The sequence below is a fragment of the Seriola dumerili genome, unplaced genomic scaffold, assembly GCF_002260705.1.
Source record: "Seriola dumerili isolate Sdu_G_001 unplaced genomic scaffold, Sdu_1.0 BDQW01000025.1, whole genome shotgun sequence".
NCBI classification, from domain to species: Eukaryota; Metazoa; Chordata; class Actinopteri; order Carangiformes; family Carangidae; genus Seriola; species Seriola dumerili.
This window is the reverse complement of record NW_019174280.1, coordinates 15,896,262-15,920,589: the sequence shown is the minus strand read 5'-3', so window position 1 is coordinate 15,920,589 and position 24,328 is coordinate 15,896,262. Positions and strand designations below refer to the sequence as shown.

At 40.5% G+C, this 24,328-nt stretch overlaps 4 protein-coding genes across 4 annotated transcripts; 1 reads left to right on the top strand and 3 right to left on the bottom strand.

The window, feature by feature from the left end:
• Positions 1 to 1,068: 1,068 nt before the first annotated feature.
• Positions 1,069 to 2,572, bottom strand: LOC111216362 (potassium voltage-gated channel subfamily S member 3-like). Its single transcript, XM_022737865.1, has one exon. The coding sequence runs from the start codon at positions 2,566 to 2,568 to the stop codon at positions 1,069 to 1,071; it is 1,500 nt and encodes a 499-aa protein (XP_022593586.1). The 5' UTR covers positions 2,569 to 2,572.
• Positions 2,573 to 4,767: 2,195 nt separating this feature from the next.
• Positions 4,768 to 10,658, top strand: LOC111236899. The gene is made up of 21 exons (XM_022765805.1): positions 4,768 to 4,790; positions 4,874 to 4,932; positions 5,019 to 5,105; positions 5,209 to 5,330; positions 5,417 to 5,560; positions 5,716 to 5,814; positions 5,902 to 6,072; positions 6,448 to 6,550; positions 6,890 to 7,110; positions 7,296 to 7,452; positions 7,535 to 7,746; positions 7,843 to 7,957; positions 8,176 to 8,375; positions 8,492 to 8,606; positions 8,688 to 8,857; positions 8,978 to 9,072; positions 9,372 to 9,502; positions 9,665 to 9,854; positions 10,086 to 10,227; positions 10,329 to 10,425; positions 10,588 to 10,658. The coding sequence occupies exons 1-21, from the start codon at positions 4,768 to 4,770 to the stop codon at positions 10,656 to 10,658; spliced, it is 2,724 nt and encodes a 907-aa protein (XP_022621526.1).
• Positions 10,659 to 13,205: 2,547 nt separating this feature from the next.
• On the bottom strand, positions 13,206 to 18,420 carry LOC111236890. The gene is made up of 21 exons (XM_022765793.1): positions 18,401 to 18,420; positions 18,228 to 18,304; positions 18,047 to 18,142; positions 17,836 to 17,960; positions 17,209 to 17,352; positions 17,049 to 17,138; positions 16,710 to 16,874; positions 16,500 to 16,596; positions 16,186 to 16,403; positions 15,949 to 16,105; positions 15,658 to 15,866; positions 15,444 to 15,561; positions 15,149 to 15,348; positions 14,960 to 15,074; positions 14,627 to 14,796; positions 14,460 to 14,557; positions 14,257 to 14,387; positions 13,953 to 14,142; positions 13,585 to 13,726; positions 13,374 to 13,500; positions 13,206 to 13,288 (listed from the first exon to the last, which is right to left on the bottom strand). Exons 1-21 carry the CDS (start codon positions 18,418 to 18,420, stop codon positions 13,206 to 13,208), a joined length of 2,772 nt encoding a protein of 923 aa, XP_022621514.1.
• Positions 18,421 to 19,383: 963 nt separating this feature from the next.
• On the bottom strand, positions 19,384 to 21,350 carry ttc32 (tetratricopeptide repeat domain 32). Its single transcript, XM_022737800.1, has 3 exons — positions 21,150 to 21,350; positions 20,840 to 21,006; positions 19,384 to 19,591 (listed from the first exon to the last, which is right to left on the bottom strand). The coding sequence occupies exons 1-3, from the start codon at positions 21,344 to 21,346 to the stop codon at positions 19,464 to 19,466; spliced, it is 492 nt and encodes a 163-aa protein (XP_022593521.1). The 5' UTR covers positions 21,347 to 21,350; the 3' UTR covers positions 19,384 to 19,463.
• Positions 21,351 to 24,328: the final 2,978 nt, after the last annotated feature.

Sequence of the window (24,328 nt, the reverse complement as noted above, 5' to 3'; positions counted from 1 at the left end):
TGTGTGAGCACCTTTGAGACCCCTGCAGAGGAATGATTTCTTTTCTTTTTACATCTCTGGCTCTATAGGACAGAAGCTCATCCAACCGAAGATGATAACACAGGACAGGAAATCCATGGAAAGGAAAGGAATGGGTAGGTAAAGTTTCCTCTATATTTTCAATACATTACATATTTTCATACTAAAGAAAAGACATTGTTAATAATTTCCATTTAGATGTTAAGAGTCACTGTATCCAGGAAGAGATGCAGTCAATGTGGAATCCTGCACATTGTCTGATAATTTCAGATATACGGTGATGAATAAATGCCACAAACCTGAATTTAAAAACCTTTTCCCGAACGAGTGAGTGATACGACTTATTGTATGCCCTGTGACAAATGAGAAGGCATATTTCTTCTGATTCACTTCACTGAGTTTTATTTCATGTGCACATGAGTTAGCCCCCAGGAGTCACCCAGCATGCCAACACAACTGTCCATAAGAAAAATTTTATAACAATAACCTGGCATATCAATGCTTTCCACCGTGCTCTGAGAGAGATGTGTGGCCTCTCCTCATCAGCATCAATGATATTGCATAATTCTACGCAACTATTTATATTACTTTTATTTTTCTTCATGCAGACTGTGCAACATCAGTCAACTTAAGAGATCTATAATGCCATTTTCAAGCATCAAACAGTGTTGTTGTCATTCTAGACTTTTGTATTTGCCAAACTCTCAGACAAATCGATACAGGACATTACTTTGAAAAACATTAACATTATGGCCTCCTACATGCATCATTGCAGTTTTCTCAAGCAGAAAATGGGCTTTCAAACCTCTGAGCAAGGTTCAGATAATTCCCTTTAGATTTCCGGGTTTTAGCGAGGCTGTATATTTCACAAGCTATTCCCTTGTAAAAAAAAAAAAAAACAAAAAAACATTGGCCACGATATTTCTCTGTCAAATATCAGGAGGAAGACAGTGTAGGAAGGCAGGGTCAGTGATGGAGCGCTCTGCCCTGAGAGGCACGGAGTGACTTGCAGTCGTAAAGGGAGCGACACTTGGTGAAATGGCAGAGATCTCATTTTGCTGCCCCATTTTCACAAGTGTCATTATCATACACCTCTATGTCCTGGAGACTGGAGGCATCTGTATCGTCCCCTGCACTGCTCTCACTGTTCCTGAAGGCGATACCTCCAATGAAGGGATACACGCTCTCTGTGAACAAGTCTCTGATGTTATAATAAGGGAGTTCTGGGTCCTGTCTCTCAGGCTTAGGGATACATTGTCCCTCCATGGCTTTGTTCCTTTGATAGTATTTTGAAAACTTATTGAAGATGATGGTGATGGGCAGAGCCACCACTAACAGGCCACAGATGATGCACAAGGTGGCCACTATCTTCCCTGCCAGTGTCACCGGGCAGGTGTCACCATAACCGACTGTGGTCATGGTGATGGTCGCCCACCACCAGCCTGAAGGGATGGTCCCCAGATCTGTCTCCGTCTCCTCCTTCTCTGCGAAGTAGATGAGGGCAGAAAAGATGGAGATCCCCACCGAGAGGAAGAGAAGAAGAAGACCCACCTCGTGGTAGCTGTGGCGGACGGTGGCTCCCAGTGCTCGCAACCCGATGGAGTGACGAGCCAGTTTGAGGATTCGGAGAACCCTCATGAGGCGCAGAACCTGCACCACTTTCCCCACGTTCTCTAAGTCCTCGTTCTCCTCCGCGGCCTCCTCGTCGGCTGTCTCCAGAGCTAAAGTTGCGTAAAATGGCAAAATGGAAGCAACATCGATGATGTTTAAGGGGTTTCCGAGGAACTTCCTGCGGGAGGGTGCAACAATCAGTCTGATGATGAACTCGGCGGAGAAGCAGGCAATGCAGATCTCCTCCAGGACGGCCAGGACAGGGTCCTCGATGGGCCTCTCATTGTCGTCCACACGCTGGAACTCAGGCATGCTGTGGACGCACATGGCAACAATAGAGGTCAAGACCACGCTGAGGGAGGCCACGGCGATGATTTTTGAGGCTGTGGAGTGACCCGGATCCTCCAGCCTGAGCCAAACGTAGCTCCTCACTTCTGCACACCAGGCACCTTTAAATTTGGCCAGGTCCTTATCGAGGGCAGAGAGCTCCTCGAAAGAAGAATCGAAGCTTGGCTGCTGCTGGTCGTCGCTCCGGATGTCCCAGTCTCTGTCCTCGATGTACTCCTTCCTCTCGTGGTACCAGTTGCTACAGCAGGGGCTCAGGTGGAGCTCCTGGATGCCCCAGTACTCGATCTCCTGGCTGAAGGAGAAAACGCACAGCTCTTCCATCATGTGGATACGTCCCGTGTGGTAGAAATTGAGCACACAGAGGAAAACCCGGGGATTCCTGTCGAAGTAGTACTCCTTCTCGGCCGGGCTGTAGTCGTCACACAGCTCCAGGATTGCCGCCTCACTTTGGCAGCGGAGGAGACGAGCCAGACGTGTGTGAGGGAAGCGGAGCAGCATGTCTGGATCCACTTCATGTCGTACCCCTCCAACGTTGAGGTGGACCTGGTCCTCCTCATTCCCACGCTGGTGGAGGATTTGCCCATACCCCATGGTCCTGATGAAACGTGCAGAGACATTACAACAAAAAATGAAGTCTGTCGATTTTTAGTCTGTCAGTTTATAGACTTTGTTTCTGAAAAGAAAATGAACCATAAGCATCTAGTCAGGATTGTGAGAGGTACATTTATGTGGACCGATGTCTATCAAGACATATTTGCCAGCACAGTTTGTAGAACACATTAGTCCTCTGAAGGGAAAAAAAAATCAATACTGCACACACAGGAAATGGCTTGTACTGGAGTGAGTGAAGAGGCGTGAGGTACTGTCACTTCTTGGAGGGCTCAAGAACAGGATTATCACCAGAAGAATCAAATTACAGAGCGAACTAGACTAACTCAGAGGAAATGAGAGGCAACAAGTTGAAACTGAACCCGCACATCATCCCAAGGACTGTTTTCCAGTATGTGTAAATTACTGTATTGTTCTGTGGGCATTTCCCATTCTCTCCTGGATAAATCAATGTGCTAGTTTGCATGCACACTGTGCTGACCTTTGCATTAAGCGTAGATCTAACATTGCTTTGTTTTCTTTTTCACCAAACCCTATTTGCAAATAAGTCTGTTACTTTTAAGTCTGTTTGTAAATCTGAATGGAAAATATAAAACTGCAGCGTACCTGCACTTGGAGCCTTTCTTTCCATGAAAATAACTTTTATCCGGTTGTTATAGTTTTCACATTTGTGCCGCAAACAGCAGGTCGGTGGAGGGAGTGCGGAGCTGCATCTTCACGGACAGGACAAGAAGAGCTGAAGGCAGGACAGCCGCACGGCAGCAGTTTGTTCCCTTTTACAGGGAACAGGGAGGGGCAAGAGAGGAGGAGAGGAGAGGAGAGGAGAGAGGGGAGGGAGGGGGGCTGCACACATGTAGGAACACCCTACTGTAATATTACAGTGTTTTTATGGTATTTGTATAAGAGTATAACATTTCTTAAGGAATCTATAGTTCAGTTGGGATATTTAACCTCTGAAAGATCATAGACCTTCTTTCTCTAAAGGTTGCACCTACTGTCACTTGAATGCATGTTAAATGTTTAATCAAAAAAGAAAAAAAGAAAAAAAAGAAAACACACTTGGCTTGTGTTTGAGTGAAACTACTGCAAGTAAAGGCAGCTGACCACAGCTTGTCTGCATGCTGGAGGGAGTAAAGAAAGTAAAAATCACACACTGACATTTCAATCCTCTGTGAAAAAGCACTGCTCGCAGGCTAACTGCCAAGTCAGGCAGTAACACTGGATTTGGCAGCAAAAGCCAAATACAACATACCTTTATTGTAACAGCAGATGAAAAAGCTGGTGAGAGTGCAGCTACAACCAGTTATAAACCAAACTGGTTGACAATTTGTAATCTACGAGACAATCTGACAAGTTCTACCGACAAACCTCTCTGTCCTAGCTGAGAGCTGTTTCAATCTTTTTATTACCTCAATAAAAAGACATTCTCAGTATCTCCCAGATGTGCTGCTTATGGCTTAAAACTAATTCTTCTTCCCCTAATGCACCAAACCCTGAGTGTTACGGTCTATTTCTGTACTACTCTTAAAATTAATGTAGCATTTTAACATTTGTGTCTCATTGGGGGAAATGTACTTTTCAGATCATAATTTTATATGTGGCGCATGTGGCTGGAAGGTGGAAGGAAGATTTTATTTATTTATACTTTTTTTTTTGTTTGATGAATGCGCCAATACTGCACTTTATAAAGGTTTGTGACACAAAAACCTGAAAATATTCCCCCTTTCTTAGAGCATGATCCTGGATATTTAACTTACATCTTTAACTTATTTTTTGATATATTCCTTTCTTGTATTCCTCTTACCAATAGTTTATCATTTAAAAAGCACATTTAACCTTGTTACACATATATATATATATTTTTGTCCATGTGTGATTAAAGGAGCTGTGGATGATCAAAATAACAAAGTTATAATGAGATGCACTTTTTTAAAAACTGAAATCAAAAAGGCAGAAATGCAATCTACCTCCCTTGTATTGCTGTGGATGAGATTCGGTTCAGGCCAGATCACAGGACACTCAATTATCCCCATCAGGCTGTAACAGGATCCACCTGTGTGTGGCTGTATTTCTTCAGCAGGAACCTCCCTCAAGGCCTGTAGAGTTTACTCCCAACACAAACTTCAATAAAAGCTGCAAAAACAGGGGCTCTAAAGTTACCAGTTTGCCACGTCTCGTGCCATGGGTTATTTAGTCGTATTAGGGTTTGTAGTTTTTGTTCTTATACGTTGTTACACGTTCACAGTTTCAGAGTTTGTTTATTTGAAAATGATTCAATCTCTTTCAGGTGGATTACTCTCCTGATCGCAGTGGTAAACATTGAAGCTCAAAAGAAGCCCTCTATAAGTATGTTTTGTCCATTTTTCAGCTGCTGCAGTGCAATTTTTAACAATACTGTTTTTAACTTTTTTAATATAAACCTTTAATCCCAGATATCGGCTCAAAATGTCTGGGGAACATCATGCGTGTGGATGTTGGTCCGCTCGGAGGGAATCTGCTTGAAGTTGCAGTTGTCATAAGTAGGTTAACAATTCTGAATTTTTATGTTTTTTTTATTTGTTGTTTTTTTTTTTAACTGTCTCACTTTTTCTCTACCTACCTTCTTTTTCTTTTCCTCCTCAGATAACTCTGCCATCCTTCTCACGCCAAGTTTAGTGTCTCAGTGTGGCTTCAGCATGAAGACAGACCAGCTGGGGAACACCGTGATTTATGCCTCCCTTCAAAACTGTTTTGCTCAAAACCTGGTAACAAGACTGGAGATTTTATTCTTGTAAAGCAGAACCAAATGTGTCCTAATGTGGCTTTGAGTTTCCTCTCTGTGCGTTTGCAGGAAGATAAAGCATACACAACAACACTGAATCTTCGATTGCATGGGAACCGGATGGTTGAAGATGAGCTGTACCAGGTGGCTGAAACCTGCCACTACCCTGCCTGGGCCTCCAGGGAAATAGTCTGTAATCGTAACTATATGGAGGCAAGTGAACGCTGCAGGACTCTCAGGGGTCATGTTCCCTTCTATATGATAAGTGGCTTTATGTCCCATGTAGGAATCAAGGCTGGTACATTTGAAGTCACTGTTGAGGGGAGAGGGAGAGATGGCTTATCACTTACAGAGTTGCTTCTCTCTAGGTGTCTGTGAAGAGGGCAGCTCCAGACGATTATGCCCTGCCTGGACATCCTGTCCCAGCAGCTAATTCAAAGTTTGGTGATCCTCGACGAGCTGCAGAGGTTAGATGAGCAGATTTTTTTTATCTTTTATTTATTTATTTATTTCTAAATCTGGAAACGTGACATTTCTTCACATTTGCCTCACAGAAAACGCCAATAGATGCTGGATTCAGAATCACAACACTCGTGTTCTTCACTCCTGAGGAAAAGACTATGATGGTGACTGAGGCCCAGAGAAGTGGTTATGGGATAGCAAACACTCCTTCAAGGCTGGTCCTGCGAAGCCCGAAGACTTCGCCTGAAACATACACCCAGAATGTGAGTCCAGTGCAGTTAAATTTCAAACGGCCAGATTTTAAATCTCATCCCTCAGGCAGGCTCTGGTTACATTACTTGCAGCCTGAGGGGATGACTTATAACTTGCCTACACTTGCAGCCTTTTGGATTTAGATCACACAATGTGATCAAGCTGCCTTTTAAATTAATTACTTTGTCTCAAATCTAGTTGGCACAGATAAATACATTGGTAGGCTACTTTTTATATTTGCATTCTGCATTGTGTTAAATTACACACATCCTTAGCAACTAGATTGTCCTTCTGTTACAGCATTATGCATGCATATCCTACCATTAAAGTGTTGAATGGACTAAACGAAGCATTTACACATAATGTTGTGTAACCTCACCCTGCAGGTAGCAGGAGTGCCTATGACTGTGCTCAAAACCTCTACCATCTTTGAAAAGAAGTGGCTGGCGACTCAAATCGATGCAGCGGCTGCCTGTCCGATACTGGAGGGTAAAGAAAATATTTGGAGAACTGTAAATGGGGCCATAGACATCACTCAGGACACTGAGATCATGTACTCAGTATTTTTTTTGTAGGGCATTTGGAGGACGTTTATAGTCAACAATTAAACACGTTAAAGGTGGGTGTTGATGATTAGTGTTTGACTTAACAGTTGATAGTTGAACATTTCTGGAAATCACCCTCCATTAATTAAATTAATAAAATGAAAAGTAGTGAGTAATACTTTTTAAGGAGAGTGGACTTGAACTGGCCCTCAGTGTAGGTCCTAAAATCTGCCACTATTGTTTTTCAGTTTCTACTTCATGTGCATGTATTCTCTCTGTACAGGCAGCGTTTCCTTCACTCCAAACCAAATCACCTGGTACCTGCCCCGGCACATCGACCCGCTGATTTCCTCCCGACAGTTCAAACTGTTGGAGGTGCACATGGGCGTAGACGGCCAGAGACTGGACGCTGCTGAGATGGCTGCCAGACAATACTCCTTGTTCATCAGTGACATTCATATCGTCATCCAAATTCCTGTTGGGGCCGTTGGTGGCTACTTTAAGGTCAGTAGTACTGACACTTACTCTTATATATTTTCTTTTTCTTTATATTAAGTTTTTGTGTCATGCATATAACTCTGTCCAGCCTGCAAGAGTTCCCATGACTCCATACATTTATATAAAACAGATTTTATATAAAGGCCAGATTTTTGTTCAATGTGCATAATGTCATGACATTGTTTTTGCAGAGTCATGTTCAGGATGATCAGTACGTCACCTCATACACGATTGAGCCCATGCTCGAGTTGCTCTGGACTGAAGACGCCACTAATGAGGACACCAGATACAAAGTCCTCCTTCCCATCACCACACCGTTGCTGTCTCAACCTCCACAAGTTATTGACAGTGAGTGTTGTAATTATAGTGCTTTGTGATTATTAAATAGATTGCAGCTGCCTTCATTCATTTTGTTTTTTCTGCCTCACAGACACTGTTCCAGAGGAGTGGATATTTAAGGTGCTGCTTGGGCCTTTTGGTTCAGATGTGGCACTAATGAACATTACCTTCCCCTCTGAGGTTTTGTCTGTGGCAGACTGCAGTGCCAGAGGCTTTAAAGTCCTTGAGCACATGTCCCCTAACAGCAGCTCAAAGGTCTTCACACTTGAAGTGCCCTTCACGGACCCTGTCGTACTACAAATGGTACGCTTTAACTTCAGCTTGGGAACTGAAAATACTGTGTGGTGGTGGCGGCAGCTTTTGTTTTGTTTGCTCATCTTTCTTTCCATTTCCCAACAGAGAGAAATGGGAGTAACGGTGTACTCTCTTCACCTGACCTTTGGTTTGCTGGTCCTGCCAGAGTTTGCTCCATTTTCTCACACAGCTTATCTGGAAGCTAAATTGATAGACACAGGTCTGTACTCTGATATGATAGATGTTTCCAAACAGGTGAACAAGAGGGATAATCGGTCAGTCTTGCCAATGTAGTATGCACAAAGGGCTAAAATGAAATTAATAATTGCAACTTAAATAATCAAAGTGGCCGTAACTGCCATTTTGACTCTTTTTTACAAGAACTGAACCAAAAGCTACAGTTCAATGCAGTTTCTTCTGTAAAATCTGCTTTTGTAGTTCCCCCCTCTATCTATGGCGGCTGTGATTATCAAAGCTTCTATGTCCTCGTGAAATATGGGACCGAGGGCTTCAACTTTCAGACGATGGTGGGTAAACGACTGTTGACCCCAGGTCTGGCTCAGCAGTACGGCTTCTCGGAGAACGGCACGCACTTGAGTTTGGCAGTGCCGTTTTCAGCCCCTGATGTTGTGTTTGAGGTAAGTTCAACAGTGATAATTGTGACATTGCTGTTGAGATTATGCTCCATATCATGTCTAACTTTAAATTTTTTTTTTTGTAAATTCTTGTGCTTTGGTTTCTGACAATTGTTCAGGCTGTTGAGTCGTCATCCATCAGGAACAGACTTGACGTGGTTCTGAGCAATCCGGAAACCAACAAAATTGTCCAAGAATTCTCTTTAGCTTGCAATTTCGCCTCAACACTGACTGGTTTGTTTTTAGAGAAAATAACACTTTTCACTGAGAAAACGCACAACACATCCTTAACTGGTGATCCTCCTCCTTTTTCAGAGTGTTTTCCTAACGGAACCATAACGGCTCTGGCTGTGAAACTAGAGTCGGTTCCCAGTCTGAACCCCAGTCAGCTCACCCTCAGAGACACTAGCTGTGGTCCGTCCTACAGCAACGACCGCTACGCTTACTTCGTCTTCACTGGGAACTCCTGTGGGACGACCAGAAAGGTATGGTATGCTGCTGAATGTTTTTCTGATGCAGACTGTTAACTGTGAGACTGACCTGCTCAATTTAAGTTTTCCTTCCACTTGTTTTTTTTAAATTTATTTTTAATTTTTTATTTCTAGTTTTTTCCCAATGTGATGCTGTATGAAAATGAAATCTCCCTGCCAGATGAACTTCAAAAGACGAGGGATCCAAAAACAGAAGAGCCTGAGTATGAGTGAGTGTCTTAAACATTTAACATATGGAGCTGAAACAACTGATCTATTCTTTTTGAAAGATTAATGAGCAACTGTTTTTGACATGACCAATTAATAATCAAAATAGGTAGTTGCATCCCTATAATGGCATATGAATGTCCACCTAGGAGCTGTGAACTGACACTATTATTCTCTGGTACGATCACAGATGTAAGCAAGACCAAATGAGTGTAAAAGTCAATGTCGAATGGGGATTTTAAAATAAATTTTGCCACTCTTGACGTCATTTTAAGTCTATCACATGGGTGTCTTTACTCAGGTTAAGGATTTCTTGTTACTATGATATCAACACGACCCACGCTGTAGCCTTCCACACCAGACCTCGAAGGAGTGAACCTTATGCTGAAAATGCAAAAGGCGAGCTGCAAGTTGCAATGAGACTCGCTACAGGTAAGGGAAGTTGTGAATGCATTGACACTAGTTTCCCAACATTTCCTTCTAACTTTTAATTTTTTTATTTTTATTTTTTTACAAATGCACATAGCTCGTGTTCACTCAGTCTTAATCCACGATAACAACTCGCGTCAACATGTATTGTCTCTCCTCACTTAGACAACTCCTACAGCGTGTTTCACAGAGCTGAGGAGTATCCTCTTGTGAAGTACTTACAGCAGCCACTGTATTTTGAGTTTGAGCTGATGAGGTCCACAAATCCCAAAGTATCGCTGGAGCTTGAGAACTGCTGGGCGACACTGAATAATGACAGGACCTCCAAACCCAGATGGAACCTCATCATTGATGGGTAATTTGAAACTGGGAATTGGTGTCTTCCTATATAATGTGGTGTCTGTGGCAAAGGGTGAGCGAGAGTGAGAAACCTGCATTTGGTGGATAAAGTGAAGAAAGAATGATGGTCAAAGTACAACTAATAGCAGCATTGTGTTTATCCAGTGTAATAGAAACGGACAATTGGGCACTATTTATTTATTTATTTATTTATTTTATTTTATTTAACTGCTCTTTTCTGTTCCAGCTGTGCAAACCCAGTAGACCCGTACCAGGTCGTGTTCCATCCTGTTTGGGTTGATGCCAGAGTTCAGTATCCTTCTCACTTCAAACGCTTTGAGGTCCAGATGTTTGCCTTTGCTGAAGATCAGGATAACTTGAGTCGCCAGGTAATTTAAACTCTAAGAATACTCATGGTTTACAGACAAAAAAGCGACATAAACATGGAAATGTCAATCGCAATAGTCTTAAATGTGCTCTTACCTTGCAGCTCTTTGTCCACTGTGATGTGGTGATCTGTGATGCCAGAAATCCACTGGGTGGAGTTTGTAATGGGCAGTGTTCAAACCAGCAAAACAAGATAAAAGGTAGGACATGTCATGCACTATCATACAGTTAAGCCTTGCAAGCACTAGTACAAAGAGTATCTATCTCTAGCTGTGCTTTTATTCAAAGGTGTCAAATCTGTCAGTGTTATCTGATTTGGAGAAGTGAGCATCTTTTGAAAATATTTTTCTCTTCGTCCACAGGTCAAAGACGTGCCATTTCAGATGGACACAGTTTCAAACATCTGTCATCAGGACCCATACTTATAAGCTAACAATCCTAATAAAATATGATTTTACAAGAGTTCACACTTGGCATTGTCTTCTTGGAAATATTACCCCAGAGGTGGAGGGGTGATGTTCAATTTGGAGAACTGATTTTCATAATGGTATCTCGTTAGATTGCTTGTGGGCTGAATTTTCTGTTTGCTATAACAATAGTATAGTTTTTCTACAGTAAAATCCCAAGTTTTAATGAGATTAGCTCTCACTGAAATCTTTTGAGTGGAAGAGGTTCATTCCAGTGATACTTAAACTAGTTTTTATTTCAAAAATAGCCAGTGGCTGCAGCAAGTTTACACCGTCTTCAATCATAAGATTTAAGTCAGCCCCTCCACCGGCCGTCTCTAATTGTACAGTGTTAAAATTACCCCCTCCCCGTCTCCTAAAACCCTGTGGGAAACACTGTCAACACTATCACGGTTTAATAGCCTATTTACCGTTAGCTAGTTACTAACGCAGTTTTCACGAACGCCACCTCATTAAAAGTTCACTGAAGATATTGTTCAATAAACCCGGTTAATGTGCAACGTGTCGAGTAATATCTATTACTCAATTTTACGAACACAAATGTCAAATAAACACTCACCGAAGCTCCATCACCTGCGTTTGTGGCCATGGCTGGACCGGTCTGTCCTACCTGGGTGGGTGTCACATGACCAATGGAGCGTAACATGATTGGCTTAATTGAGACAGGGATCGATTGCTTGTCCCTGGTGACCCGGATGTTGAGTCTGGTTCTTTTTAGACTGAATTTTTTGAGGTTGAATTTTTTTGAGACTGAATTTTTTGAGTTTGAATTTTTTTGAGACTGAATTTTTTGAGGTTGATTTTTTTATTTTTTTTATTTCAACATTGAAAAAAATTCAGTGCTAGAAATTTGATGGTTTTTAAAATTCAAAGTCTGATTTTGATACTGAAAAATTTCAATCTTAGAAATTCATATTCAAACTCAGATGGCACAGAAATACTTCCATAGGGCAGAGTGCAAATCATACAGTGACAATTGAGGGGGTCAACTTTTGCTCCAGGGAGAAAGGGAACCCAGAACAGGCATATGCTTCAGTGAACTGAACTTGAGGATGTTGCTTGTTGAACTAAAGCTGTCAAATATAGTGGAGTGGAAAGTACATATTTTCCTCTGAGTATTTCCACTACATTTCAAAGTAGAGGTACCTAAAAATTGTAACTACAGTTCTTAGAGTAAATGTACTACTCTCTCCACCATACATGGATTTTTATATTGTTCAATTACTCAACCAGCTGAAACGCCTGAAAACAAAAGGGATGCTTAGTAACTTTATAAGTTAAGACTAAACCAGAGCCACACAAGACTTAGTGTAAAACTATATTGATGTCAATATTTCTACAACCACTAATCTTCCAGTGTTTGCTAAAATTAATGACTTATTGGTAATAGACGGGTGCACTATCAGCTAACATAAGTTAAACTAATTTAAGGCAAAAGTTAGAAACCAGCACACTAACATTTACCTAGAGTGTCTGCATGACGCAGGAGATTTGAAGAGGCGAGTCACGCAGGCACGTTTAACGTCAAGGAAATGGTACGGTCCACTTTAAGGGTTTCAAATCGTTGTGCAACATTCTTCCAGCCATGAATATTGGAAATATAGTAATATTTACAGTTACATGCAAGGATATATTTCATTTGCAATCTGATCCCGGTTTGCCACAACCTTTTGTAGACCCTTGACAGGTACATGCTAGTTGATTATGCTTATAAGATTTTGTATGATTGGGTCAAAGTAAAATTTGAAAAACTCAAACAGTCTAGTTAGGGAGTGTGAGAGATAATTACTGGGGTGGGTGGGTGAACTAGATCTTAATTTAAAGCAAACATATTTTTGGAATTAGATGTCTATAAATGTGGAATATATCTGATACAGAAACAAGGTCCTGTTTACCATTTATATGGTCAAAAAGCACTCAAGTGACAAATTTAGACTATACTTTCAGAAAGGAATAAAAACCCTAATTTTTAGACCACTCCCCACAGTCCCTTAATTACCATTATGGACTGTTTGGTATAACTGGTTCCACTTCAAAAAGGGGTTTAATATGACAGTAAGTCAAATATTGCTTTTGGAATTATAGGGTCTCTGAACACAACAAATGAAGTTTCTACTCTTGTATTGATTTGGAGGCAGAAATTTCCAGATGCAATAATCAAAACCTCTGAACTGAAACTTCATGCGCTACAGGGAATCCATAGCATAGTGACAATCATCTGAACATTTAATGAAAACTTCTTGCTGCTGCCAGTGCATTTATCTGAATACAAATGTAACCTATTTATCTGGCCAATCTGAAACAGCACCTCTTAAAATAAAATTAAAAGAACAGAAATGCTGCTTACAGTAGTTCAAGGTCAGACTTCAGGTTTGCCAGAATTCACCAATGACTGGCTGTACAGTAAGTAGGGTGACATGATGTAATGCAATTTGGAAAGCAAAAAGACATTCAGCGCTTTAACACAGAAGCATCTTAAGAAAAAGGAAACCGGACTATTTTTTAAGAAACATTTATTTAGAAATTTGAGGGTTTAACAGAACAATAGGTCCAGATGAGATCTGCCTTTGGTTGCTTGAGTCTGTACTTCTTTGCTCTGGAAATGAGACGAGTCACAAGTTGCATGTTTAGAATCAGTTTGACCAATGTTTCTCACCATACATGTACATTTGAACACTTACCCCTTTTTACTTTTATCCCTTGTTGTCTGGAGTTACTCATGCCTGTATGATGCGCACACTGGCCTCTGCAGGCACCATCTGCTTGGCTGTTTGTGTCACAAATCACTGCATCACAGTGGACATAGATCTGTGGACAGACAGAAGGATTTAGCATGGAGGGCTACATGCATCTGTTCCATGTGCTGTGGCCCGTACATTTGGAGTACTTTACCTCATCTTTCAGAACCTCGTCATCTTTAGTGAAGGTAAACATCTTCATAGAGAAACGTTTGAAGTGGGATGGGACAGCAACTCTGGCATCGCTCACAACAGGATGGAAAATGGTCACATAACTGTCGTCATGGTTCTCACAGCTGGTGGAAAGAACAATGAAACTCATGATGCATTTATAGCACCTTAAAAACCATGAAATTTGGAGTTAAATTTCTGGAAGAGCTGCCTCATGACCTCATCTTGCTGGTTTCAAGTTGAACCATTTTGACAAGAATAGCAACCAATTCTTAATGTTGTATCTTTACCTACATTAGTTTCTTGGTGATGTGGAAGTTTACTTTTGTGTGAGCTTGTACTGTGTATTACCTGTCCACAATGATGTCCCAGCTGGGCAGCGACGTCCTGTCTTCATGGAGAGTCGCCCAACAGTTCGCCAAGATGAGCTCCAAATGGGGGTCAGTGGATTGCATCAGCGCCACCTCAAAATACAGAGGCTCCCTCAGGTACTTCACTACTGGATAATGTTCTGCTTCATAGAAGTGTTCATATGAAGAATCTGGAGGAGAGGAGTCCCATTTGAGAAAGAGGCACATCTTACAAAATAGTCACTACACTAAAACTTTGTGCCAACAAGAAAACGGTTGTCCACTGAGTTAAATTCGGTCCTTACCTTGGGCTAGCCTCATTTGCACCATCAGTTGTCCTGACCCAATCTCTGCTGCAGGGTTATTGCTTCTCGGTTTATAGCTGAACGCAACAGTCTGAGTCTCATTGACAACATAGTAGCAGGAAACTGTTTGCCTACAGGAGAGAACAAATATAATATTAAAGTCAAATTAAGCTCAGAATAAAAGATTGGATCACTCTTCCTACCTGTATTCAGGATCAATTGGTGATGTGTAGGCTACTCCTTTGTTGCTGTTGTAATACAGGCCAATCTCATTTTCATACAGCATGTATTGGTCAAAGAACTGAAAAGACAAGGCAGCATTAAACTATTTGCCAAAGGCACTTAAATTAAAAAGGTGACAGTAACTTACCGTTCTAGTGGTCCCACAGGAATCAGCACTGAAGGAGAAGTAAGCAAATCGATCATTGCTGAAAACTGGTTTGCAGGACTTGTCCTTCAGAGTCAGTAAACTTGGTTCAAGATTGGGGACTGATTCCACCTTCACAGCCAGAGCAGTCATTGTTCCATTTGGGTAGCAGTCTAAGGATAAGAACAAATTGTTAAGATGTTTTATAGCAAAGAAAAGATAAATTGTTTTGTTTTTTTTTATTAAAGAAACTACACTGAAGATTTAGTGTTGTATCTCACTTGTAAGTAGTTTTAGATAAAAGCATCTGCCAAATCAGTAAATGTAAAATCTTACTAGTCGTCATCAAGGGAAAATTGCAGGCCAAATAGAAATCTCCAAGCACCCAGTTGTTGATTGGATCCCATAGTAGAATGTCAAGTCGGGCTCTGACTGAATCGGAGTTAATTATCTGCAAGACAGAAAGTGAAGTTATCCAGTGCAGATGGATTTAAGCCAGTTTGCAGTTTCCTGTACTTGACCTACCTCAAACCCAGTGGCCTTGGCCTGGTATGGCACCACAAGACTGAGGTGTGTGCCGTTGTCTTTCAAGTTGTAGGCCTCACCCAGCTCAGGGTTTAGCTGCATAGGCCCAACCATGGTCTGGAAACTGGAGCCTTGACTCCCGTATTTCACATGGACGTAAAAAACGTTCTTGTCACAGGTGCCAGTGATGGTGGGTAGCACTAAAGAGAAAAGGCATCAACCATTATCACATTATATTCTTGGGGAGGGGAGAGAAAACAAAAAACAAAAGTCATTATGATCAAGATGGTCTCACCAACATCCTGCAGAGATGCCTCTAAATCTACTGGATGGGCAAAAGGAGTTTCTTCAGGCAGAATGAGGAACGCAAAGATCAAAGGGAGGGAGTAGACTGTAACCAAGGGTTCAGGATTCTGCAGAGTCAGAAAAGCTCAGGTCATGGCCATAGAACAATCAATGGTATGAGGGACACTTTGCTAGCATATATATAAAGTTGTAATTTCACATACATGTTTCAGGACAACATCAGCATCAAAGGGCACTTGCAAAGAGAAGCTCTTTCTTCCATGGGGGAGGCTGTGCTCCTGGACAGCAAAACCTCTGGAATTGCATTCCTCAACAGTGAGGACACCAGTAGAAAAGGTGATGTTCCTGAGCACCACATCATGGAGAAAGGTCCCCAAGTGAACACTGAACAGCCTGTCCTCTAGGACAGTATCTGAGGAACAGAAAGTGGCAGATTTACACTTTTCCCCCCAAAAAGCTTAAGTTACATCATCTCAACCAAAGAGGGGACTTACTGTTTTCAGCCTGGGGAGGTCTGGGCATCAGAGGGGTAGTAATAGGGAACAAAACCTTGTATCTGGTATCATCTTGGGTGTCATCTCCCCTCCACAGCACATCAAGCATGGGCTCCACACTGTAGGTGATGTGGTACTGGTAATCTGGGGCATGGCTCTGCAATTATTCATGGCATTTTAATAAAACATGCAAATGGACTAGTGACCTGAGCATGGTAAATCTATACACTTCCCAACCTTGTAGTAACCATCAGGCGAGCCCACTGGGATCTCAATAACGATGTGAAAATCTGTTGCAGATAGCGTGTACCCTCGTGCAGCCATCTGAGATTTATCCAGCCTCTGCCCATTGATGCCCATGTGCATTTCCAAGATTTTAAAGCTGCCATCTATCAGGGGTGTCACACGGCGAGGTATGTGCCAAGAGATCACATCCTCAGTGAAGAGTGTGCCACCTGTTTGAGTTTAAAAAAAAAAAATAAATAAAATTTAACAAAACTGCACATTGACTTCAAAAATAATCTTGGTGCACAGATTTGCTTGACACTCACCTGTGGGACAGGCAGCTGCCAAGTTCTCAACACTCAAACCGTGTGGTGCCTTGTAGTAAACACTCGCCCTGAAAACTGCCATGGGGACTCCAGCCACCTAACAGTGATTTAAAAAAAAAAAAAAAAAAAAAAAAAAAAAAAAAAAAAAGTTAAACATGAAAAAAAAAAAAAAAATTAAAGCAAACAGGAGAAGTGGGGTGTGTTGCTTACATCCTCAGAATAAGTCTCTGCTGTATTGTATGGGCTTCGCATAACCAGACGGGTTGAGGTAGTCATGGCAGTATAGCCAGCTTGTTCAGCCTCCATCAGCACCATCGCCACTGGTTCTGGAGTGAAAAATGTCATCTTCCAGACACCATGTGCTGCACCTGACGCCTAAGGGAAAAAACACCCCACAAACACACCTTATTCTTCTCATCAACTTACATCTGCATCTCTGCTATTGGGAAGGGATGCCATATGGTGCAGGTTAAAAATTAACACAAGTGAACTGCAACTGAATTTTTTTTTTTTTTTTTTTTTTTTTTTTTTTAAAAAGAGCATACGTACACCAGGAATGGTGTTGATCTGCAAGTCATCTTTAACATCCTGAGCCTGCCCCTTAGCTCCAGCATCAGGTGTAGCCATGTGTTTTGACACCTAAAACAGGAAATACCCGATTTATATACAGTTTCAGTAACTGAACAGCCGTCAATGTAAAGCGACCTACTTCCATGTAGTTCCTGTCGCAGAGAACCTCTCTGGAGGCCCACCGAGAGTAGCTGCATGTCTGAGTCACATCATGACTGGCCACATCTGATGGACTCTGGCCGTACATCTGGAGTCTCAACCCAACATTAAATGTCGTGTCGTCCTATAAGTTAACAAATACAGAAGTTTCCATTAGCGTTTAATCAGTCAAGTAATTGTCAAGGAAAATCCTCAATCAATTCTTTGGCTCCAGCTTCTCCAAGGTGAAGATTTGCTGGTTTGTCTGTTGTATCAAATTATCTTCAGGTTTAGAACAAACATTTGAAAACCTCACTTTCAACATTTTCTGACATTTACAGACTAAGCAATGCATTGATTTGAGAAAATATTTGGCTGATTGAATTATGAAAATAAAAAGATTCAATAGCAGGCTTAACATTTTTACATTTGTCCATGTCACAGTAAAAAGCGAAAATTTACTTGGTACGAGACACATGACATGATCAGCTTTGGTTCCAGTATTTGGGAAGCACAAAATTGGGAACTACTGCCTACATAATCATGCCAAGAGAATTTAATCATTTATAATCAGTCACTTGAGAAATAAATTCTCTAGGGGGGGGGATCTCATGTCAGCTTATCATACTTTGTTGTCCACATAGCAGCCCATTAGAGACGTGTAGATTCTGGTGTTGCCCCATGGGTCAGACTCCATGCTGTACCCACACTGAGCAGCCAGGCTGGGTGTTAACACGATGTGCTGGGTGCCATCTGGGGAAAAGAGAGACAAACATGACAGGGATCACTTCTCCCAGTGATGAACCAATCTGCTCATAATTAGCAGAGTTTATACTCACTGATGGCTTCCACCTCAAGCTGGTTCCCCACTGCTAGAGCCTTGTCCAACGACAGCCTCATTAGATTACCTGCACAGTCTGACCTTAGACCACTGCCTGTTTAAACAAAAAAAGCTGGTCAGGCAGAGCGTATAAACTGACTTCAGGTGATATAAAGTAGTTTAATATGAACGAATCTTACTTGACTGCGAATTGAGCTTCACATTTGGCCTTGCTTGACCCAAGAGGATTACTGCAGCCATCAAGTTCCATAGTAAACTTAAACAATAGTACAGCAATTAGATACACTTGGAGAAAGGCTGCAAGAAGTCACTAAACAAGAAAAGAAAAAAAGAAACAAGACAATAAACTTACATGTTTTTGAGTCCCCTCATGTTAGAGTCTGTTCACAGCCAAACAAAAAGCATAAAGGAGTCCAACCACTATCAGAGCTTGGCACTGAAACCCCAGCAAGCCCCACCTACAAACCAACTCTCAAGTGGCTGACTGCATTACTGAGCCATCACCAGCTGTTTTATATAACACCTGATCACCATGCACAGGTGAGGCACATCAGTCGTCCTACACCTGCCTCACACACAGTGGATAAGCTTGATATACCATAAATCTGCATATGTGCAAATAAACAAACATGAATCAGTAATGTGTAGTAAAGATAATTTATTGTTCACTTATTAGAAACATATTTACATGTTACATGTCTAGAAATGTTTTTTTATTATTCAAGAAATCCATTGTCAAAGGAAATAGGAAGTACAATGGATTATACCATTCCTTAAAACCTAAATCAACTTGTTGAAAGACACTCAACATGTTTTTCCTTTTCAGCTGAGAGACTCTTCATTATTACTCTATGTTAACACTTGATTATGGTTTGTTTATGGCCACATAAACAAACCTTCCAGTGTCTCCAAGATGGTGCACTAACTTTCATGACTAACAGTAAACCCCAGATTCATCGTTTTACCTGGTGCGCTTGGGTCGATCAGTCTGCACTGTCCACTCACAGACTTATACAGTGATATACTTACATTTATGAGGCCATTACATTTTTTCCAGCTAAAAGTCTTGAGTCGGTGCAGGAAAGGAATTATCAATGCTCTGCTTAACAAAAATCCATATATGTGTCGCGCCTGGTCTAGTGGGATGTCTCTTTCCTTTTATGCGTACAAACAGCAAATGATTTCATCTGATTTGCAGCTGTACATTTGTTTGTGCAGAATGCTTTATAAGGTTTGTGTGATACCTAATAAATCTGTTCATCTTCAGTTTAAAAAACATCTTAATTCGTTATACAACAAAAGAAATAAAACAAACATAAAATAAACTGACAATGGTTGACAGCATAGGTCTAGCTTTTGTTTACCCACCATACTGCAGGATATATGAAACATGCACTCTGTAGTTTATGACGTTGTCAGTATCCCCTGTTTATCTTCTGTTTCTGGTCCAGAAGTGTCTGTTGCAGACTCACTTTGGCATCCTCAAACTCTGGGTTGAGCTTTAATGCTTGCTGGAAGTCAGCCTTTGCATCGTCAAAAAAACCTGTAAGATAGTAATAAATACAAATACATAATATGTATAAGTTTATTATGTGTAATGCACTACCAGATTGGCTTGTTAAGAGTCAGCAGTTTCATTTTCTAGGCAGCATGAGCAGAAGGGCTTGCAAGCATCTGGATTATAGCTCCATCTAGTGTCCTCTGGAAGAACATACCTAAGTGACTCCACACTGCCCTACAGCATCATCCCAGATAATGTTGTGATGATCATGTATGTGGTTAACAATAATTAAAGAACAGGGTTATTGGTGTTAAAACTGAATTTCATGCTTGACATACTTTTAAAGGCAACTGATTGAGTATGCAAGCAGCAACAAGTGCTAAGAAACAATTACTGACAACAAGACACATTTTGATGAAGATGCAGAAGTATTGTGCAAAAAGGGTCAATACGAATCTTACGTCTTTTAATCCTGACACTGTTTTTGTAACACTGTTTTTATTTTATTACTTTGTTTTTTATTTTATTTCATAAACAAACCAGTGCCATGCTTATTTCACCATTAATCTCAGTGTCAAGTCAAACCACTTAAGTGTTTGTTTGTCTGATATGTCTGAGAAAAGTTCTACAGATTTCACTGTTCTTCTTTCACATACTCAGGACAAGCTGCTTCTTTTTTACTCCACTGCAATCCTATTACTAACTACACATTTTTGTGGAACTTGCACATCTGTCTGCCAAGTGTTTTTACCATTTCTTCTTTTCAAGAATGTTTCTTTGGACTGACTAAACTGAACTTACTGACCAGACTTAAAGATGGGTGACATACTAAAATAGTTCTGTAAGGTCTAAGGTGGGGTGACGACAAACAACACAAACTGACAGAACAACTTCAGTGCACCTTGGCAGAGATTCTACCAGTGTCTCCAACTCCACTGACATATAATTCACATAATTTTCAGTCACCAGACTGGTCAAAGTATTCAGCAGCCCTCATTTTTTCCTTTAATTTGTCACCTGTCTGTAGCTACAGATTATCTTGTCTTTGGTCCAAACAAATGTAATCTAATTTACTATGATTTTTTTTCTTTGAATAAATGTAATTCTCAATTTGGACTTGTTTTAATTAGAAACAAAAAGGCAGAAAAAATGTTGGACACATTATAAATTAGACATTTATTCTGAAAGCCCTGGGCGGAAGTCGTTTATTTTATTCGGTCTGACTTGCTGATAATAGACAATTAGCGTTAATATTACTGTTTACTCTTATCAGAGAGTTCCTACTCTTACCTAGTCTATAGTGGATGAGTCCTCTGTTGTAGAAAGGTATTTCAAACTGACTGTTAGCCTGTATTGCGGAGGTGTAATCTTCTACTGCTTCATGAAAATCCACCCGGAGGTACTTTATCTGTCCACGGTTGTTATAAGCAGTCGCCAAATCACCAGCTTCACATACCCTGTGAAAATATGACACAGCCGCAGCTAAGTTTTATTACAATGAAGATAGAGAAACAGAATCAACGTTAGCTAAATGTTAACACCGGTGCCACTACAGTATCTGACTGTTAGCTAATTTTACTTCGCTACGACAGACAAGTACCTGGACTTTAGGCAGGAGGAGATAAACTCTGTGTACAGCTCATCTGCCTGTTTGAAATTCTTCTTTTTAAACTCAGAGTTGGCATGTTCAAATATTTGTGAATTGTCTTCCTCCATTGGCAGGCTTCTGTAAAGGATTGTAATTTGTCCATACATACATTTGTTTATCGTATTTCTCAACCACGGATGTGACGTCATGCAAAAGTACGTCCAATCACGTTTTAGTACGTCACGAGTAGGCGGGGCCAGGCAGGTCTCACTTTCCACTGGCACTAGACAGGGGGGTCCTCTGTGACCTTCAGATATTTATCTTTATTAGGTAAAAAAATATTCATTGTAAAGAGGCATAATATTTTTTCCAACTGCACACCTCGTATTACTTAAATAATTAAATTTCATTTTACTTAATTACTAACATGCACTATTATCATATACTGTACCTCACACTCACTGTTGGTAACCAGTTATTTCTACTTCTACTTTTTATCACATCTACTTCCTGCAACCTTTCATTCATATCATACAATTTTTCCAAGTTATAAATTATTAAAATCCATTCATAATCTCTTCTATGCTTATATTTTTTAGTAAAATATGGTATAATATTGATCCACTTTTCTTTCACGGTGCATAGATGCACCTGTCGCTACATTTTTTTTTATTGCTTGTAATTTAATAGAATAACCACTACCCTGCACTTTTATTAAATATCCATGTGTATTTTTCTACTTTTATTGTATTTAAATTTATTGTGTATATTTCATTTTACAATGTATGGATAAAATATATCGCCTACTATTTATATATTTATGTTTATTTCACCATGTGCACGCAAAATCTTTTTTACTATTAATTGTGATGATAATTGTGATGATAAATGTTCATATCAGATTAAAAGGTACATAAACTGTTATGGGGAAATTAGCCTCCAGTCTGCCAAGATCAATCCCCCTGTTAAATGGTCCAGAATAACATGATGAAGTAAGTGTACCTGTACATTTGATTTCTGATGTTTAAAATCTTTTTTGTTTAACAGCAGATGGCAGACTTGACTAAGACCTCATTAAAACAAGGCATTGAATGTATGTGAAAATACAATGAAGTTTATGTGAAGTTTATTAGTTGAGATGGTAAAGGAGCAATGAAAATAAACTCATAAACAACATCCAGTTAGCCCGAAATGTTAACATAATATCCAGTCAGTGGCAGATTACTGTCTGGAATATTATCTTGATAATGTTAAGATGGAGAGGTATTCAATCTGAAAGAAAAACATTGAACTGTAACAGACTGAAACATCTGTCACACCAGTCACAGGACAGTATGGGCATTCGCTACAGTAAATACACAACAAGGAGGCCAACCCATAAGCAAACTGGTGAGAAATTCTCAGACGATCTCCCAGGTGAGGAAGTCAACTGTCCTGGTGAAAAGTGACACCTTGAGGAAGCAGAGGTCAGTCAGGAGCCGTGCACTTCCTTTTTTGCGGCCCATTTATCTCCAGACTGTGTGGAGAAGTTGACACAGATCAAATGGAGACCAATTTGACCCAGAGGAAGAGGTTGGAGGCCACTGGCTGTTGACACTACTGAGAAAATGGCAATAACATACAACCTGTGGAAATATAGATTAACATTAACTACCTTCCATTAAATCAAAATAACCTTTATCAATTGTTTTCTGCATCTCTAAAAGGAGTCAACATTACAGAATTCAAATGCAGTTAAATGCTTGCATTCAAACGTGACAAAATGAGGAATGTAAAACTCCTTCAAGCTTAAAAATGTTTATTTTGGCAAGGATAGCATGTACACATGAAGCAAAGATTGTTATGTTCACCGGCCTCGAAGCTGGTGTTTCTTATAGCGCTCTAAATGTTGCTGTTTGCTGAGAGAATTTGCACAAAGTATCAAAGTTCACTTCAGTCTGGCAGAACCAGGACAGACATCCATCACACACGCCTTCATCTCCCCCTCCTCACTGACAGACCCACAGCACTGCACTTATCCCTACACTTCACCTTTCACTACTGTCAACATGCCTCAATGCTTCAATTCATTTGTGTCCTTCTATGAGGGAGTTTGAGCAAAATTTGTGGTTGTTTTGATAAGACAGAAAACTTTTAAAAAGTGTTGTTGAATTGATTTTACTTATATGAAAAAAAAACCCAATAACTTTGACTTAAGGTCTACTTACTAGCTTTCTCTGCAGCTTTCAGTTGTTCAGTTCAGTTAATGTCAGAATATCCTGAATATTCAGTCATTAGATTCAGTGGCCTAGTTCTCGAACACTACAGTCACTGCAGTGAGACATTGGAATAAAACAAGGCTTCACAGTTTGAATGTTCATCTGTGTAACATCTGATTTAAAGGGTGAAACAGGTCGTGGCAGCACATTAAAGAAATAGTTTGACATTTTGGGAAATATGCATATCTATTATTTTTTATTATTATTTCTTTTACTTTTAAACCTCCTCAGTCTGTTTCTCATCTTATTATAGACATTTGTTAACACTATCAAAATGTTCATTAGACGGACACAGGAAAAACATTACATTATGCCCCGTATGACCCTTACAAACACACAATTACAAATCAAGGCACTTTAAAACATTTTTTGAGATATCGCTGAAGATTAAAGTTTATCCTCAACTTCTCTAACTTAAACCTCTTCAACAGGGACACATTGCACCAAACTTTACGTGTCTTTTCCACTTCTCAAAGGCGTGTGAGTCCCATTCATCTTCTTCCACTGAAACACTGGTGGGCTCACCTCTCTGACCGCCTGTGTGTGTGGTAGCCATGAAAGCCAGTGAAATAGCAAACAAACATAAAACAGCTGTCTGGTTAAAGGAAGGAGGGAGAGGGTCCAAACCAGACGTAGAAGTAAACGTTGGCATGTTGACTCTCCACCTCCACACAGACTTCGCAGACAGAGGAGCTCTGTTGTCAGTACTGTTTCAGGCAAACAAGCCAACTCATTCCAGAGGAAGCACGATGACCCCTGTCTGTTGTTTTTTGGGCAACACTGACGGTGTAAAACAGACGTGATGGTGATAACAGGGCACAAAAAAGAGACTGTGGTGTAGTTTAGTAATTAACTTATCAAATCAGGTCAGTCAAATTAACAGCTCAGCTCTGTCATGGGTACATTTTAGACTTTAATCCAGCTTTATTTGTT